This window comes from Chenopodium quinoa, unplaced genomic scaffold (genome assembly GCF_001683475.1).
Source record: "Chenopodium quinoa cultivar QQ74 unplaced genomic scaffold, ASM168347v1, whole genome shotgun sequence".
NCBI classification, from domain to species: Eukaryota; Viridiplantae; Streptophyta; class Magnoliopsida; order Caryophyllales; family Amaranthaceae; genus Chenopodium; species Chenopodium quinoa.
Window position 1 is genome coordinate 6,105,286 of NW_018745684.1, and position 19,991 is coordinate 6,125,276.

At 33.0% G+C, this 19,991-nt stretch overlaps 2 protein-coding genes and 1 pseudogene across 2 annotated transcripts; 2 read left to right on the top strand and 1 right to left on the bottom strand.

The window, feature by feature from the left end:
• Nucleotides 1-1,414, top strand: LOC110717642 (glutamic acid-rich protein-like). The gene is made up of 3 exons (XM_021896393.1): nucleotides 1-318; nucleotides 609-951; nucleotides 1,072-1,414. The coding sequence occupies exons 1-3, from the start codon at nucleotides 239-241 to the stop codon at nucleotides 1,291-1,293; spliced, it is 645 nt and encodes a 214-aa protein (XP_021752085.1). The 5' UTR covers nucleotides 1-238; the 3' UTR covers nucleotides 1,294-1,414.
• A 385-nt stretch (nucleotides 1,415-1,799) lies between these two features.
• LOC110717996 (protein FAR1-RELATED SEQUENCE 5-like) lies at nucleotides 1,800-5,313 on the bottom strand. Its single transcript, XM_021896798.1, has 5 exons — nucleotides 5,130-5,313; nucleotides 4,132-4,646; nucleotides 3,715-4,028; nucleotides 3,060-3,623; nucleotides 1,800-2,796 (listed from the first exon to the last, which is right to left on the bottom strand). Exons 1-5 carry the CDS (start codon nucleotides 5,182-5,184, stop codon nucleotides 1,800-1,802), a joined length of 2,445 nt encoding a protein of 814 aa, XP_021752490.1. The 5' UTR covers nucleotides 5,185-5,313.
• Nucleotides 5,314-18,497: 13,184 nt separating this feature from the next.
• On the top strand, nucleotides 18,498-19,963 carry LOC110717998 (annotated as a pseudogene).
• Nucleotides 19,964-19,991: the final 28 nt, after the last annotated feature.

Below are 19,991 nucleotides of genomic sequence, written 5' to 3' on the forward strand. Positions count from 1 at the left end.
AAAACATAGGTTGAAATAATTTAGAACATGGGCTGAAAATAAACTCAATCAAACCTTATCATGTTTCTGTTTCATTTGTCTTTTAAATTTCTAGTTTACTCATTCTATTTTGGGTTTTTCACTCTCTAGCATGTTCTAAACTATTTTTCAGCATATTCTAAATTATTCCTATGTTCAAAAATATAATAATAATGTTGGAATGTTACTAATGTTTTTGATTTCTTAATGTTGCAGTAAAATGCAAGGCCAAAATGAAGAAAAATCAGAAGAAGGAGTTACTAATATACAAGAAGAAGAAATTACTTATGTAAGAAAAAGGTAACTAAACTAATGTTCTAAACTTTACCTATTATGTTTTAAATTTTGTTCTAAAGTTTTCCAATATGTTCTAAAGTTTTCCCTTAAGTTCTAAAGATTTGTATTATGTTCTAAAGTTTTCCATTATGTTCTAAAGTTTTCCATTATGTTCTAAAATTTTCTCTTATGTTCTGAAGATTTGTATTATGTTCTAATATGTATCCATTATAGTTTATGTTCATCTTATCCCTTTATATTTGCACTCTATTTAATGTTAGTTGTATTCTAATTATTTTTAATTGTTTTTAAAGGAAAGTTGAAAACGTTGAAGCGGAAGTAATTGATAGATCGGAATTTGAGAAGCATATTGAAAGTAAAAGTGTTGCTATAAGACATAGAAAACTTCCAACAAGGCTTCAACCACCTCGAAAATTGCAAAAAAAGGAAGGAAGAGAAAAAGATCAAGAAGAAGGAAAAGATCAAAAAGAAGAAGAGGGTAATAATGTTGAGGATGATGACAAGAATAATGATAGTAAAGATGATGGTGAGGATGATAATAAGGGTGATGTAAAGATGAAAGAGAAAGATGAAAAAGAGGAGATGGAAGATGATAGTGAGGAGGAACAAAAAATCAATAAAAAAAATCAAACTCAGGTAATAATACTCTTTAATCTTTACAATCTTTATTTTTATGTTCTAAAGTGCACGCTTATGTTCTAATTTTGCTTATCTATGTTCTAATTATGTTTATCTATTCATGGTGAGGATGTGAAGAAGAAGAAAAGAAAGATTGAAAAAGAAGAAGATGGTGAGGATGTCCAAGTAGTAGAAGCTAATGAGCAAGATAAACTAGTTAAGAGGCAACCTTATCAAAGAGTACCTCCTACTCAATTCATGAAGGATGTGTTGATAAATCTTTCGGAAAAACAAAAGCAAGCTATTTCGGAACATTGGTTTTGGAGGCTTTTTGGAATTGGATTTACCAATCCATATTAATTCTACGTAAGTAGTAGAATGTTATGTTCTAAAATCATATTCTAAAATCATAAGTATTATCAATGTTATGTTCAAAATTATGATTTGTCATGTTTGAATTGCTATACACTAATGTTCTAAATTATAAGATTATGTTCTAAATTAGTTATGCTCTAAATTTTGTGCATATGTTCTAAATAATATGATTATGTTCGAAATTAGCTATGTTCTAAATTATGTGCATATGTTCTAAATTGTATGATTATGTTCTAAATTATGTGCATATGTTCTAAATAATATGATTATGTTGTAAATTACACTAAAACAGAAAGAATAAACATTAGAACATAGAGAAAACACTTTAGAACATAGAAAAGTAACTTTAGAACAAAGAGAAAACACTTTAGAACATATTGAATTACTTTAGAACATATATGAATAACTTTATGTTCTAAACTTGCTTAAAACATAATTACTTTAGAACAAAATAAATATAAGAAAATTAAAAATAAAGTTTACTTACAATATCACTTGACTTTTCCAGGGCAATTACGACTATCATGATAACCAAGCTCCCCACATGCTCTACATAATCTCTTCTTCTTTTGACTTTGTTCAATAGACTTTTCTCTGTCACTCTTCATTCTTTTGTCACTATTTGGAACATGAACCTCATTTGGAACATGGACATCATTTGGAACATGGACATCATTTGGAACATTTACCTGATTTGGAACATGAACCTGATTTGGAACATGGACATCATTTGGAACATTGACCTGATTTGGAACATGAACCCCCGTGCCTTTGTTCTTCGAAATTTTAGGAGGTTTGATTAAAACATTAGAAGGTAGACTAGCTCCAATAAGCATTTCAATGTCTTTAACTTTGCTCGAAAGATTGTTGCTTCCATTTGTTTTCTTCTGTTCCAAATCTACCCTCATGGCTCGAAGTTTTTTGACAAGATCACTAAGATCATCTTCATTGTTTTGCACTAAACTCACACAAGCATGAATTTCAGACCACAAATCATTTAATAACATTTTCTTATCTACTGCATTAATACATTCCTCCAACACATTACCCTCTAAATCAAAAATGGGCTTCTTATAAGCCATTGTACACCATCTATTTAGAATGTAGGCCTTGGGAATTTTTTCTAACATCCTTGCCTTCCACACCCAAATCATATGCCTACAAGGCACACCATCACGTTCAAATTTTTTACAAAAACACTTGGTATCAAAGGTAGTTGGATCAAAAACAACATCAAAAGTCCTCCTTCTAGTTCCTTCCCTCAAATTGAAAATGTAAAGCTCATTGTCCTTCTTCATCTCCTCAACACCACAATTAAAACATCCAATTTCAAGCTCATATTGAAATTCATAGAAAATTGTTGTTGTAAACAATTCAGAAGCATCTTTCTCTAAAGGAATTGGAGTCTTACACTCCGGACGCTTATTCTTCGAATCATTATCCATTTTATTTTGAGTGTGCCTTTGAGCATCCAATGCACATTCAAACCTATAGAAAATAGAAATTAACTTTAAAACATAGAAGATAATTGTAGAACATAGAGTGAATTACATTAAAAAATATAAATATACATGACATGTTTATTATGATCTAAATATTATTAAAACATAAAGAGAAAAAGAAAACATAAAAGAGAATTATAAAATAAATAGTAAAACTATAAAGCATAAAAAGAAAACTTTAGAGCATACAAGGAAAACTTTAGAACATAAAGAGTAACTTTAGAACATATATAGACAATTACTTATTACTTCATGTAGGACTCAATCAAAGTGAGATGGGGATTTGTGAACATAGTGAAAAAATTATTTTCACTTTCTGATCTAGATGTGGTCCTCATAATGCCACCCAAAAATAAATCTCTGAAATACGCTGGAATCCACATATCACGTATGTTGTACATGTATGCCAACCATTCATGATCGTTCAAATGGAATTCTGAAATAACTTTGTTCCACTTTTCTTCAAATTCTGCCGGCTCAATCTCTAAATGCCAAACACATGAACACAGTTTTTTCAAGAAATCAGTGTCTTGGGCAATCGCCCGACCTACTTTTTCAGGCACCTTTTTCATAATATGCCACATACAAAACCTATGTTCTGTAGTTTGAAAAACATTACGAACAGCAACTTTCATTGCAGGGTCTTGATCGGTAATCAAACACACAGGCTCATTATTTCCCATTGCTTTAAGAAAAGTTTTGAAAACCCATTCAAAAGATGATATATCCTCATGAGCTACAAAAGTAGCCGCAAAAGTAACACATTTTTTATGATGATCAACTCCAGTAAATGGACCAAAGATCATATTATATCTGTAACATACACAAATTATTTATGCAGAAAATGTTACAAAATAGAGGTAAACTTTAGAACATAGAGGTAAATTTATATTTAAAACATCACCTGTTTGTTTTGAATGTGGTATCAAAAGAAACCATATCACCAAAAAGTGCATAATTTTTTCGACAGATTGGATCAGCCCATAAAGCTCTACAAAGTCTATCTTCTTCATCAACATCATAGGAAAAAAAAAATGCACTCCAGAGCAATTTCTTATTTTGAAAATTATCCACAAACATTTGGGCATCTGATCCATCAATAAAAGCCTTCAAATCTCTATAAAAATTTTTGAAATCTTGTTTAGATGCACCAACATTATCATGTGATCCAGCTAATTCTTTCATCATAGTATAAGACCTCACAGGACCAACATTTACCTGTTAGAAAAAAAAAAATATTACTAAGATTAAGAATTAACTTTAGAACATAGTAAATCAAAACAAAAAAAAAAACATTATTTAGTACATAAAAATAAATCACCTTTGAATTATCAACAATCAACTTTTTATGCATAATATGCATTTTTCTATTATCCTTCTGAAATTTTGCACAACTTGGAGTATATAAAGGATGATTATGTTCTTCTTTGAAATGAGTTACAACATACTTTCCAGCATCATATCTCATACATATGTGAGCATTGCATCCTACACGAGTGACTAAACGTTTCCTAGTAATACGAACTTTTCCTTCTTCATAAACTGTTTGTTGAGCAATAGGTTTTCTTATTGCCCTAAAACCTTCCTTATTGCAAACTCCATATTGAAAAGCAATTATATCTTTGTTATTCTTCTTCCTTTTAGTAGTAGATTTCCTAGAAGTAAACCCAGCGGCATTTGCATATGCTTTATAAAAACTAAGACCCTCTTCAGGATCTTTAAATATCATCCCCAAACTGGGTTTTAACTCCTCGGGAACACTTGGAATCCATTCCTTAGTGGTACCACCAGGGCTAAATGATCCAACAACCTCTAGAGTACGATAAATATCACCAACTGCATTAGAACATGAAAGTAAACATTAGAACATAAAAATAAACTTTATAATATAAAGAGAAAGATACATAAAAAACTTTAGAACATACAGAGAAAACTTTAGAACATCAAAGATAAACTTTAGAACATCAAGGATAAACTTTAGAACATATAAAATCAGGGACATACTTATAACATAGTGAATTACTTTATAACATACATAATAAAATTTACAATAAAGTGAAAAAATTAAACTAGAAGGTTAACTTTAGAACATACAATGAAAGTAAACATTAGAACATAAAAAGTAAAATTTAAAATTAGAAGGTAAACTTTAGAACATAGAATGAAAGTTTTAGAATATAAAGAGAGAGAGATATATAGAAAACTTTAGAACATACAGAGAAAACTTCAGAACATTACAGATAAATGTTAGAACATAGTAAAGAAACTTTAGAACATGTAAGTAAATTGAAATTAAAACATTGAAAACAATAAAATTACCTGAATGAGTAACACAGGAAGAAGGATAATTAGGTTGCACACCATCTAAATCCATCAATATGCATAAACCTATTTTGAAAAACACAAATTGTAGCAAAAAAGCAACCAGAAATTAAAATCCATTAAAAATCAAAAATCTGGAAAACAAAATAGGATAAAATCGAAAACGATGTTGAAAAACTCAAGCAAAGGAAAAAAACAGAAAAATCTGGAAATAAAAAATCTGGAAATAAGCAAAGGAAATAAAATCTAGAAATAAAATTTGGAAAAATCTGGAAATTGAAGAAGAAAAAGAAAACTAGAAAACGAAATTGATGAAATTAATGAAAAAACTAACAATGCTCTACCCGTTGAGCTAGTAGGCTAATGTATATAAAACACTTGAACTAGAGGAAAAACTACTAACAACTATATGAGATAATCACAAAAGTAATTTTTTTTTGTTTAATCATATCCTTTTGCACTTCTAAACACTATCTTTAGCATCGTTTATTGTAATTTGATGATCGATTACTTGCATTAAGGTGGGTTCATTATATTGGCTATATAATCAATCTATCATTAGTAGTCCTTTAAAGCAAAAGTTATCCCAAGTTAAGACTAGTGCTAATTAAACAAGCTTTGACAAACATGCTAAGATTGTCTACTTTAGAACACAATGAATTACTTTAGAACATAAAGAGTAAACTTAATATATGCTAAATAAAAGTTTAGAACATGCTAAGATAGTTAAATAATAGTTTAGAATATAATGAATTACTTTAGAACACAGTGAATTACTTTAGAACACAAAGAGTAAACTTTATAACATAGATGGAAAATTTTAGAACATAGAAGGAAAACTTTAGAACATCTTGAATTATTTTAGAACATAATGAATTACTTTATGTTCTAAATTTCCTTATAACATAGTGAATTATGTTCTAAATTTGATTTGCTTAGAACGTAGTAAATTACTTTATGTTCTAAATTTGTTTAGAACATAGCTATGTTCTAAATTTGCTTTTGCTTAGAACATAGTGAACTATATAAAATCTAGAAATAATAAAATTAAAAAAAAAAAAAAAAAGGAAAAGCAAAAACCACCACCACCCTTTTCCTCTTCCCAGCCACCAAATTCGCCGCCGTCGCTACCCTAGCCGCCACCTAACCTTTCTCTACCCCGCCAACCCTAACCTCGCCGGTGAACAGATCCCCTGTGCCGGGAAATCGCAAAAGAAAACCGAACAAAAAAAATCAAAATAAGAACAAACAATTCGAACAATCAAACAATCGAATTGATAAATAATCGAGCAAAATAAATATACATCGAATAGAAAATCGCCAAAAACAAAATCGAATAGAAAATTCGCAAAAAATCGCAAAAATATTGACGAAAACATGAATTAATCAGTAAAAATCGAACATAAATCGTAGCAAAAATTGAGAAATAAACGCATCAAAATCGCAGCTTACAAATCGCAAAAATCAGGGAAAGATTTGAGAAAAAATCGCATAAAAACGCAACAAAATCACATCAAATTGCAGCAAAAAATCGCATCAAAATCGCATAAAATTCGTAGTAAAATCGCAGCAAAATATTCGCTAAACAATATTGAGAACAATTACATAGAAAATGCTCAAAATAATCGCATGAAATTAATCGCATCAAAATTGCATGAAAAATCATTAAATTTAAAACAAATCTGATTATAAAATTAATAAACTTACAATAATTAATCCAAAATCTGTGAAAATATCGTGATGAATTTGATGAACTTTCGCCAATCTGTTGAACTGAGGAGAGGGAGAAAGCTGAGAATTTTAGAGAGAGAAAGCTGAGAGTTGAGAAACATAAAATAACTAGATGAAGGAAGAGGAAAAAGAATTTGAATAAACTCCTTCAAATTACAAAAATGCCATTACTAATCATTCATTTTGAGCGGTCAGATCAAGCTAATTCCACGGTCCAGATTAGTTCTTATATATAATGGGTTCTTATATAGAGGAGGGTTCTTATATGAGCCTTCCTCTATATATATATATATATATATATATATATATATATATATATAGGTTAATTCGTAGACATAGGTTATTTTGCAATGTAGTAGATAGTTGAACTGTGATATAGGCTGTTCAATTTTACAAGCAAATGATGAATCAATATACAATACCTGTAATGTTAACATGTAATAACCGGTATTTTATGGAATAACTTACACATAAAATGGTTGTAGTGTATGAATATCGATTGATTAACTACATCAACATCACATTATCAATGTAATGCATACTGTACAATTTATACAAATATGAACAATATGTAATTGAATATGTAACAAAAGGGATTTACATATTACATGTTCAACACAATTGGCTAATTTTGGAAATTTGAATCTAAAAGTGCATTATTGCACTTGTTTGTGACATAGAGTGTTAAATTTCACATACTATTGCAACTTCTATGAAGAAATGTGATGTGTCACCAGGTGTTGGTAGTAGAAGATTACTTGGTGTTCATGACAAGGGAAGTGGTGTTAAGTGCGCTGGTATTAGTAGTCACGATGTACATGATGATCAAGGTCTAATTGTTCCATACGTAGAGGGACAAGTTCCTACGACTCCACTTGGACCATCAAATCCGAATGGGCGACAATTTTTTTATCCCCATTTAAAACAATTGAGACGGTACAAACCATTGTTGCTAGCGATCATATAAGTGTAGTTACTTACGTGGAGGCACCTAAGGTTGGAATGGTTTTTAAAAGCTGGCAAGATGTGGAGGCTTATTACAAATAATAAGGTGAACAACATGGTTTTGGTATAAGTAGAGTTCAAGGTGTGTATTCTAAAGGTGAGGGTAGAGATCGAATTGCAACAACTTGGAGGTGTGAATGTTGGGGGAGACCGAACATGAGGGCTCAGAGGGAAGCTAAGAAGAGGGCAAAGGCTATGGATGCGTGTGGAACCGGTGGAGTAGTAGGTGGTATAGTCTGTGAGGATGAACTAAGCCGTAAGAAGCGTAGGTCCAAAAAATGTGAGTAAAGCAAAGACTTATGCAAGGGTCAACCAACAAGGAGAGTGGGTGTTGAAAGATGTAGAGTTGGAACATAATAACTACACACCATCACCGGGTAAGGCGAAGCTGGTTAAGGAGTATCGAATGAAACAATTTACGTTAACAGTTAGAAGTAAACTGTTGAATTTTTTTGATGAGGGGGTTCCTGTTTCACAAATTCATGGATGTTTATCCTCTGAGACAAATGGACCCGATCCCATGTCACTTACCGTCAAAGACCTTCAACATGAGGTGTACAAGGCAAGGCGGTTGAAAATGGTGGGTGGAGATTCAACTGCCATGATGTTGTATTTTCAACAAATGCAGGTTGATAACCAGAATTTTTATCATGCTCAGAGGTTGGACGGTGAGGGGAGGCTCAAAGATGTATTGTGGGTGGATGCTCGTAGTCGTGCGACATATGAAGAGTTTGGGGATGTGGTTTGTTTTGATGCTACCTACTTGACAAACGAGTATGACCTTCCTTTTTGTGAATTTTGTTGGTGTTAACCACCACGAACAATCAATTTTGCTAGGGTGTGCATTGGTGTCGCACGAGGACTGTGACATTTTAGGGAATATTTCAAAATCAACTTTGAGCCCCACTGTGATCATGCATTCAAGCATGATGGCGTCCAAAGGGAAAGAAGCTAGAGATAAAAGAGTCGCCAACAAGTTTTAGGAACTTGTAAACCGTTCACGAGTGTGAAGGTTACACCCCATTTACAATCATGGAGATCGCTAACTCCATAGTGGTCTGGAACCATGACTGGATATTCGAGAATGATGGTACGAATCTAACCTAAAAGAGATTGAACCCGCCCTAAATTGGTCTCTACTTAATATATTCTTATGATATTCATGTGCGCTTTTCGATCAACATCCATACATTAAATTAATCCTAAGCATATTTAATCTCGTTGATTGATTATTAATGCACAAATAAATCTATTATTGACGATCACTTGAATTAAAATCATATTAGCCTAAAACAAATTATTAATTATCTTATTAGGCGTGATTTCAAGTACTAATTCCCTTTAAACCTGCAGAAAAGGGCGTGATCAAGCAATAACAATAAAATCATGAATAATCAAGCAATGTATAATTATTGACACAACAATCATCATCATTAGAATAAATATAATTAGCAAGATCCTAGGCATGATACTAAACGGATTTATAACAAATCCTAGCATGTCACTAACAATAAAGATCAAAGCTTTAGCCTAAACATGATACTAGAAACATGACATTAGAAATCATAATAACATCCTAACATGATACTAGAAATCAAAAAAACATCCTAACATAATACTAGGAATTAAAATAATACTCTAAACATGACTTCTATATCAAAGGAATAATAAAGTAATCGAATTACTTACTTTGATGGCTCGTATCTCTTTCTATCAAAACAATACACACGTTAGTAAACTTCAAGAAAGATTAAACCAACAAATAAATCAAATAATAATTGAAATATAGATTTGGGACCAAACCCTCAGAACTATCAACCTTTTACGTCGAGGTTGAAGGCAACTTCGAGAAGGGCTTGGAGTATTCAAGTCTCGCAAAAGACGTATGGTGTTTGTTTAGGAAAGTTTCAAAGATGTGTGCTGGGATGTGTTTAGGCTAAGGCTAGGCTAGAAATTAAGAGGGAGAGAATAATAAGCTTTAGCTTAGAGAGGGAGAAAGATGATGATTGTTGGTGAATCAAAACGGAGGAAAACGTCCTCTATTTATAGGGAAAAACGGGGAAAAGATCAGAAAAACAGTTCGTTATATCGCGGCGCGATATTAGTATCGTAGCGTGATATTTCTATCGCCTAGCGATATTTTTAGAAGATATAATCCGTATGGAATCCAACTTCCAATCAAATTGGGTACGGATATAATTGGGTGTTTATAGAATTAAATCTATTAAAAAATAAATATTTTATCCGATATAAAATTCTTAGTCTTTATGTTTTCAAAAACAAAATAATTAGAACCTTCTAGAGCATTAATTAGAAGCTAATAATAAATCCTAATGGATTTAGGAATGAGGTTAAAGTTAATGGACACTACACATTGGGTCGCAAGTAAGGCTCGGTTTGAGCTTGGTTTAGTATTTTGGCCATAGCTTCTTCGTTATAACTTAGATTTGGGCTTATAATATATCGTTGGAAAACACTTTTCAAACCCCATCCAACTACACAATTACTGGACCCAGATTATGGACCAAAATAAACTGGTTTGGACGTTTTTTCATAAATTGGACACGAAAAGGATGGTTTTAGAGCCACAAAATGAATTATTTTGGTTTAAAATATTTAAATAAAGGTTAGAAATGGTCAAGGCTTGAGGAAATTCACGAGACTCTTCAACTCTTTCACCTAACTCGATAATCAAAGACGTGAAAGGTACTCATCAATGGGTTTGGTTTTTGGAGAGACACAATCAGGTGTCTACAGATACATTTTGTTGGATATTTAAACAGTGGTTGGAATGCATGAATAACCGAGCACCTAAAGCTATTCTCACTGATCAGGCTGCTGCCATGCGAAAGCCACTAGAGGAGGTTATGCCTTCAACTCGGCATCGTTGGTGCATTTGGCACATAATGAGGAAGTTCCCAGAGAAACTAGGTAAATGTGCAAGGTTAGTGTCTAAACTTATTACATATTTATATAATTTTTAAATGTAACCATTATATCAATATTTGTATATTTTCTATCGCTATGTATGATGTATTATAATTGAAATATTATAATGACTTGGTGTTGTACACAGCCAGGTATAAGGATTTCAAAAGCGTTTTTAAGGCTGTTGTGTATGATGGGTCTATTTTTTATATACTTTTATTTCCCGTCCCACGGTCATGTTTGTGTTTATTTGAGCTATGCAGAGCTATGTTTATTACTAATATATGTTTTCTAGTGTTTTTGTAGAGTTAGTATTATTTTGTAGGAAGTTGCAGATTTATGTCAATTCCCGAGCAAATACCACATCTACTTTAAATTAAATCTGGAAATTTAGGGTTTTTTGGGTCGATTAGGGGGCAAATACCACATCCACTTTAAATTAAATCAAATTAGACAATAGATTAGAAGGAGGAAGAGAACGACTGCACAACAGAGAGAATATGAGGAGAGAGAAGCGAATTTTCATGGAGGAGAGACTGTGAAGTCGAAAATGAGGAGAGAGAGAATGGGGGAAGATGATGAATGTTCAAGAACTAGAGTTTGATGTTGAATATCTGATGGGATTTGATTTTTTTTTATGAATTAGGTTAGGTGAATTGAATAAGGTTGTTGGGGATGGTTTAATTTTGGTGGAAATGTTTAAATTAATGACAATAGATTAGTTTTTAATAACATGCTATTAGCAACTTAAATTCTGATTTAAAATTTTAAGTAAGGTTAGTTTTGGTATTCTATCAAAAAAAATAAATAAGGAATTTTTTTTAAAGGTTGCACATAATGTGAAGCGTCCATATTTAGTAAAAGTTGCAGATAATAAGAAACGAAGGTAGTAATATGAAACACTAGCGTCATTGGCGTGCCATACTTTTCCTGCCACTTGCCATTGTGCCAAAACTATTTTCTTGCCATCCTTTAATGTAAGAAGTGACAAAAAGGCTAATTACGACTTACTTTCTCATAAAGCATGACTAATTGACAACCATTTTATATCATGTATTAATATGAGAGTGATAGATACCTCAAATGGTTAGAGCTCTCTTTTGGTTCCAGGAGATTTTGGATCGATTTTCATTACTTGCCCTTGTGGTTCTCTATACGAAAAAAATAAATAAAAATGTAGTAATATACTAAGTAATACGGAGTATATTTTAAATTTTGTTTGATACTCTAATAGAATCATTTGGCTAAGAGTTTGTTCAAATATTTAGATGGGCTCAAGAATATGGATATCAATAATATAAGTTGTGTAAATGAATTCAAGATTATATGCCTATGTATGCCATGCTAATCTTTGTAGCTTTCATTGCTTATGGCTAAACAAAAATATGAAGAAAAAAAAAATAATAAGAATGATGTTAAGCAACTGAACTTGACATGGCCTCCTCACAAACCAAAATTTTATGCCCCTTGTTGGCTAGGTCTAATATGAATAAAATCTGTGGGGTTTATGTTTGAGAAGCTATTGCGTGCGGATGTCCGCCCGCAAATTTCCGTGCGGCTGGCTTGGCTGAGATGTTTTACTTGTTGGCTGATATGTTTCATTTGTTGGCTGATATGATTTTTGTATTGGCTAATATATTATTTTTGTTGGTTGATATATATATTTTTTTCCTTTTGTTGGCTTATATCATACATCATTTGGCTTATATGTTTCTTTAGTTGGCCGATATATTTATTTTGTTGGCTGATATGCATATTTTAATTGTTAGCTTATATGTTTCATTTTGTTGGCTGATATGTTTATTTTGTTGGCTTACCTGTTGCTTTTGTTTGCTGATTTCATCTTTTTGTTGGCTGATATGCTTCATTTGTTGGCTGATATGTTCCTTCTATTGACTTATTTGTACCTTTTGTTTGCTGATTTCATCCTTTTGTTGGATGATATGTTCCGTCTCTTGGCTAATAAGTACCTTTTATTGACTAATATATTATTCTTGTTGGTTGATATAACAACAATTGGTTGATATGTTCGTTTTAATGGCTGATATGATACAATACATATTTACTTCCTTCTCACTTTCTATCTACTCACTCTTCTTCATTAAATCATGGGCAAAATCATATAAGCCAAGATTCCTTTCTCTCTCTTCTAATCCTATCACCACCAACACAACCATCACCACACTATCTCTCCTTCTTGCCCCAGCCCCCACCCACCACCACCACAACCACAACCACAATCTCTCTCCTTCGTCTTTCCTGCCGCAGCCCCCACCCACCACCAACACAACCAACCACACTCGCTTTGCTTCTTGCCGCAGCCCCCACCGACCAACACAATCTCTCTTTTTCCTGTCGTAGCCACGTCGGAGCCCAGCCACAGCCAGGCAATCCAGCAGACTCCACCTTCGCGAACGCCATTACCACCAGCGAACGACTCCACCTCCGTGAACGCCACCACCACCAGCGAACACCTTCACCTTCGCATTCGTCATCTACTTTCAAACAAAGCAAATCATCAATTTTGATTCAATAGCAAATTTTGAAACAATTCCCCCTTTGGATTAATTATAATTGTTTAGCAATTGATGTGAATTTCTGATTTTAATTTGGATCTAGAAACAAGGAGGAGCATAGGAGAGAGAGAGAGAAAAGGGAAGAGAAGAAGGAGAGAGAAAGAAAAGGCAAAATTTAGAGCTGGTTATTGGGTAGGGTGGCCCAATGATAATAGGGTCAGGGCCAAGCTTAAAGGGCTTTTAATGGACGGGGCCTTTGATGGACAAGATCCTTATTGGGTAGGGTCAATATAGGGCCAAAATATTTTTCCAATTTAATTGATAAAGAAAATAGATAATGGAAAAATAATTACATAGATAAATTTGTATTCATATATACTTAATAATGGCTTCGTCCAATATTTATTTTAATTGATATTTTGTAGGCCTGCCCATTATCAACCCACTATTGACCCGCATTTGCCCGACCCATTATTGACCCTATAAAATGTGATCCTCTTTGACTCGACCGCAATCGACCCTGACTAGACCCGCCCAATAACCAGGTCTATACGGGATGCACAAACACTTGGTTGCCCACACCCAATAGTTTGTGTTTATGTTTTCGCATTGCCTTGTAAATTTGTAATATTGCTAACATTAGTGACCAATGGCGGATCAAGGGGGTACACAGAGGTTACAACTGTACCCCTATTCTCAATAAAAAAAGGGGAAATTCTGCATTATAACACTCTAGTATTGCGTTTTCTACGTTATGCCTATTCTTTTTGAAAGTTACATATTGTAACCCTAAGGTATAATTAGTAACTATATAGTAACATTGCCGTTATCCCGCCGTAAACGGATTCTGTTATATTGGTTTAATCAGTGTTAGTGGGGCCCACTCTTCACTTATTAATATTTTGTTATCGATTTGCATGTTAGTAATGTTCCATTGAAGATTTTAGGGGTGATTTTGTCCTTGTGGATCCAAATTGAACTTGGATTTGACAAAAAAATAACGTAAATACCTTGTTTTGCATATTACGAGATGTCTCGATTTACGTGTCATTATTTTTTTAACAGTGGAAATTGTTCGGGTAAGGCTTCAAGGTTTGTTTTATAGTTTCAAATTAAGTTCGGAATTAGTTAAAAAAAATTTTAATGTCTCATTTGACGCGTCAAGAAATAATGTAATTGACACGTAAAACAAGACAATTACATTATTTTATTTTTTTCGATTTTGAGCTCAATTTAATTCCCTAAAAACTAAATGACCTTAAACTTAAATTGAACAATTTTTGCGGCTAAAAAAATAATAGCACGCAAATCGAGAAAATTTTTAATATGCAAAATGAGAATATTATGTTATTTATTTTTTGTCAAATATAGAGCTCAATTTGGACCCATAAAGCTAAAATGACTCCCAAAACCTTAAACAAAACATCTTTAATCATGCAAATCGATAAAAAATATTAATAAGTGGAGAGTGAGTCCCACTAACGGCAATTGAACTAATATAGCAAAATCTGTTAATGGCAAGGTTACTATGTAGTTACTAATTAAACATAAAGGTTACAGTGTGTAACTTTCAAAAAGAGTGGACATAATGTAGAAAACGCAATACTAGAGGGTTATATGTAGAATTTCCCCCAAAAAAAAAGTTAATAAAAGAGTCAGCGCTGTTGCTGTAGCTTGAAATAAAAAGAGACCGTTTTTTATGGATACCTGGTCTCTTAGGTGTGCTCTTTTGATTTTGTTTAGAAGCAACTTCTTTTTATTTTTTTTTCTTATAAAGAAATCCTATATGCTCATGGATGTGACAATAATTTTTTTTGTACTTTTGTGTCAAAAAAAAAAAAAAAAAATTATTTCTACTTAGTAATTTATTTCACACAAATCTATATCAATTCTAAAATGAAAATCCTTTTTGGTATTTTTCATTGTAAATTTTCTTGTATTACATATTGTGCAATTAATATACTCGTGTGTTATATTATGGAAATGTGTCAAAGCAAGTGTATGTGATTAGTTATACTTAATTCAGTTATAGCTGATGTAGGCATTTAGAGACCAGAGATGGTGATAACGCTTAGTTTATTTATGATATTTATTAGTTATGTATGATATTTAGTTTATATTCGGTAGTTTTTATTCACACCGTATCTTTCGTTTGTATGATTTTTTTTTATAACCTATGTATGATATTCACTCCATCACTCGTATTCATTTGTTCTGTTCGACTCTCTTGAGAATGATGAGGACATGTGGTTTACTCGCCATTCCTGATTAACAGTGCACGTTAATTGGGGCTTATTAATATATACATCTGTTTGATGATATTAATCATTCATTCTAGTTACTATTAAGATTGAGTGATTGACTTAAATGAAGTTAATCGAACAAGTAACCAAATTCTAAAGACAAATTATTCTTTATTATTGAAAATTTGACATTCCATTATCTTACACCAATGCATTTTTTAGAATTAGTGTATCATAAAGGGTATTGTGGGTAATTTCAAAGATGCCTCGCTAAGACGATAAATGTCTTCATATTTTGGGGAAAATTTGATAATTACCATTTTCTATACTTCATGGTTAGAGTTCTCCTCTCGGTTCCAGTAGATTTTGGTATCGATTTTCATCACTCGTTCTTATGGCTCTCTAAACACTTGTAATTTTACTTTTTTTTTTTTTTTTTTTTTTTTTTTTTTTTTTTTTTTTGTTTTACTATCAACAATTGTTTAAAACCTATTAACAATTGCTTAAAACCTTGCTCTTCAATGCAACATTCTTTGTTCAAATTGTATTTAGTCTTAAGCTCCGAAATCCGAAACATCTTAAACAGGCGATTTGGTCCCACCCCTTGCCATCGTATAACTTTCGATAACACCATAATTGAACTGAATAGGCCAATCATACATGTAAGTCTTCACCTTCTTCGTCGAATTATCACCATTATTGTTGAAAAGCGAGAACGAAGGAGTATTAATGGAAGAATTGGGGGGTGAGAGGAGAGAGAAAGAAGGTGTTGAAGAACAAGTAATTAAAGAACTAAAACAAGGGAAAGAGTAAAAATTGTTTGTTTCACCATAGAATGTCTGCCAATTATCATCAAAGGAAATAGAAGAGGTTGATCTGACAATTTTGGTGAAGTGCAGGAGGAGATGATGATGGGTCAAGTTGAGTTTAATGTGGGCAATTGTGCTTAATTAGTCAATCTGAGTTTTAAAGTGGTGTGTATTTGGTGGCTTTTTATTGCACTATGGGCTTGTTAGGGTGGTGGCGGAGGTGATAATGGTGGTTAGAATTGTAGAAGGGGAGGAAATCGAGGAAGGGGTGGCTGGGTCCGGTTGTTCCGACAATTGGTTGGTCCGGCTGTTCCGATCCGGTGGGTGGATGGGTCCAGCTGGTCGGCTAGCGGCTGGTCCGGCGAGGGTTAGGGCTCCGGCAGGGGAAGGAAGAAGAAGTAGGGTTTCTTTGTTTTTGTTTTGTTTATTCCTTTATTTTTTAAAAATTATTAAAAAAAAAAACCAATTAAAGCAGGTTGCCAATTTCACAAACCACTAAAACGCTTGTTTTGAGAATATGGGGTGGCAAGGTGAGATTATTTTGAGAATACGCAAATGTGGGATTATTTTGAGAAGATGAGGCAAAGGTGGAATTATTAGTTTCAATTTTTTAAAATTGTTAATAATAATTTGAAAAATCCCAAAATAACAATCAAAGGAATTCTCTCTCTATCAAATTAGTCAAACTAGAGTGTATCTGTGCAAAATGCATGGGATATATATTATATTAAAATGATATTAAATATATAATATATAAAAAATATTTCAAATATAAGAAGTTGATTTGATGTAGTAACTAAGGCCATGTTCCTTTGGTTTGTTGTGGTCTGGCCAGGCCCGTCTATTGGGCGGTTCTCTCTGAGCCTCACAACAGGGTTCCCAATATTTTGGGGCCCAAAAAAATCACTGAATCTTAAAAGGGGGGGGGGGGGGAGGGGGTTAGTTTTCCCATAAATCCCGGCTGCAGTACTAATTCTCATGGATTTAATTGCTTTCCCCAAATACAATTAATTCTCTTAATTGTGATTCACATCTTTCTGGCCCGTAGATTCTTCTTTTCAGCTAGCAAGTAAGAAATAACTATCCAATAATCTATGTCTTTCAAACTATACATTTCAATCTATCCAAAATAATGGTGTTTAAAACAACCAATTTTTCTGATATTATACAGAGTCGAATAGGCATAAATAACCCACTCGTAGTAATTTTGTACGAGTATTTTAATTAATCTCTTTATTCCTGCTATTTCTCACGCAATAAATTTGTTTTAAGTTTTTATGATTTCTAAATTTATACGATTTTTTAGTGTATATTTAATGCTTATATGTAGCCCTAAGGGCTATGTATAGCATTTACTTGTTTTAATCCTTGCATAAGGGGAAAAATATACTAATGGAAGCAAACAAGTTCTTTGATTAGTCGTTGGTGATTCTCCAATCCATAATTAAAATCCAGGTTATAAGTGTTTTCCTTCTGATGCTCTACTTTTGATATTATTCCTTGTTGGTTATTCTACTATTGTAATTATCATTGTATTTAAAATGACTAGATGAGAATGACATTTGTTACAATAGGGGCCCAAATTTTCTACTTAGCACAGGGCCTCTTCATCTCCCAAGACGGCCCTGTCTGACCTGCTCTACTCTACTCTGTTAAAATCAGCTCTACTGAGTATTAATAATCTGTTGACACTTGTTCTACTCTGCTGAAATCTGATGTTCTCTACTCTACTCAGAAACTCAAAAAAAATAGGGCCTTACTCTTATATGTGGGTGGCTACACAATGTGACCAGCTATTATGGGGTTACTTTGTTAAAACTATAAAGGTTACTCGTTCAGTGCTATATAGGGGTTACTTGGTTAGTGTCATAGGGGTTATCTCATTAGTGCTATAGTGTTAAAGTATAAGATGAACGTAGCCCTATTTATATAGTTATATGAGTTGTGTAAAAAAAAAAAAACGAAAAACATACGAGTTATATATAACTAACAATGTGATCATGCATATATGTATGTAATTAAGCTAGCATTAATTGTTCTCTTATATTTGCACTGTATGTATGTTATTCTTAGAGTTCTAGAAGAACTGAAAATCTAAAGAAGCGTTACAGTCCCAATGTGGCATAATGCATAATGCATTATCAAGTAACACATTCTATGCCACCCGAAAAAATCGAGATTTTCGAATCCTTGGAAAGTTGGGCAGCAGAGAAGATTTTGGTGTATCTGAAGCATATTGAAAAATGTTGGCAGCCTCAAGATTTTCTTCCTGATCCGAATTCAGACGGCTTTAACGATCAAATCAAAGAGATGCAGGGGATGGCGAAGGAGGTTCCAGATGATTATTTTGTTGTTTTGGTTGGAGATATAATTACTGAAGAAGCACTTCCTACTTACCAAACTATGCTTAATACTTTTGATTGAGTGAGAGATGAAACCGGGGCTAGTCCGACTTCATGGGCAACTTGGACTAGAGCTTGGACTGCTGAAGAAATAGACATGGCGATCTTCTTAACAAGTATTTGTATCTATCCGGTCGTGTTGAGAAGACGATTCAGTATTTGATTGGCTCAGGAATGTTAAGAGTGATCAACTTTTTTCTTGTAATGCTATCCTTGATAGAGTATATAAACCGATTTTGAGCTTTAAATCAGCTTAGTTTTTGGTTGAACTGGTCCATTAACATGGTACACTCTATCAATCCTCAATTACCCTGTCATTTGAATCCACTTAAACTTTGATTTAACACACTTGCTAATGCACAACTTTGACAACCAATATATATATTTATTGTAATACTTTCTTAGATTCCTTTGTTGATATAGTGAAGTCTTTGGAGTGTTAATACAATTGTAACTACTCCCTCCGTCCCTAATTAAATATTGTTGTATTTAATATTTTCACTTTAATAAGAGTTGTATTGAGTGGGTAGGTAGAATTCGTTGCTTTGCTTTGCTTTTGCGAGCTTTCTTCTGTCACTTACGTGCTTTGTATTGCAAGATCCGAAAATTGAAAAGAATCCATATTTGGGATTCATATACACATCGTTTCAAGAAAGGGCAACATTCATTTCACACGGCAATGCAGCAAGGCTAGCCAAACAACATGGTGATCTGAAACTAGCACAAATTTGTGGCCTTATTGCTGCTGATGAAAAATGCCACGAAAATGCTTACAGCAAAATAGTGCAGAAACTGTTTGAAATCGATCCTGATACAACCATCCTCGCTTTTGCTGATATGATGAGGAAGAAGATCTCTGTGCCAGCCCATCTCATGTATGATGGTCGCGATTACAACTTGTTTGATCATTTTGCTGCTATTGCTGCTCGGCTTGGAGTTTACTCTGCCAGGGATTATGCTGATGTTATGGAGCATTTGGTGGGTTATTGGCAGGTTGAGAAGCTCACCGGGCTTTCGCCTGAAGGACGAAAAGCTCAGGAATTTGTATGTGGTTTACCCCAGAGGATCAAAATTATCGAAGAAAAGGCTCAAGACAGGGCAAAACAAGCACCTTCCCTTCGTTTAAGTTGGGTTTATGATAGAGAAGTCAGGCTTTAAGTTCTTTTATTTATTTATTTATTTATTTTTTTAATCAGAGTTACACAACCTTTTAGATACTATCATG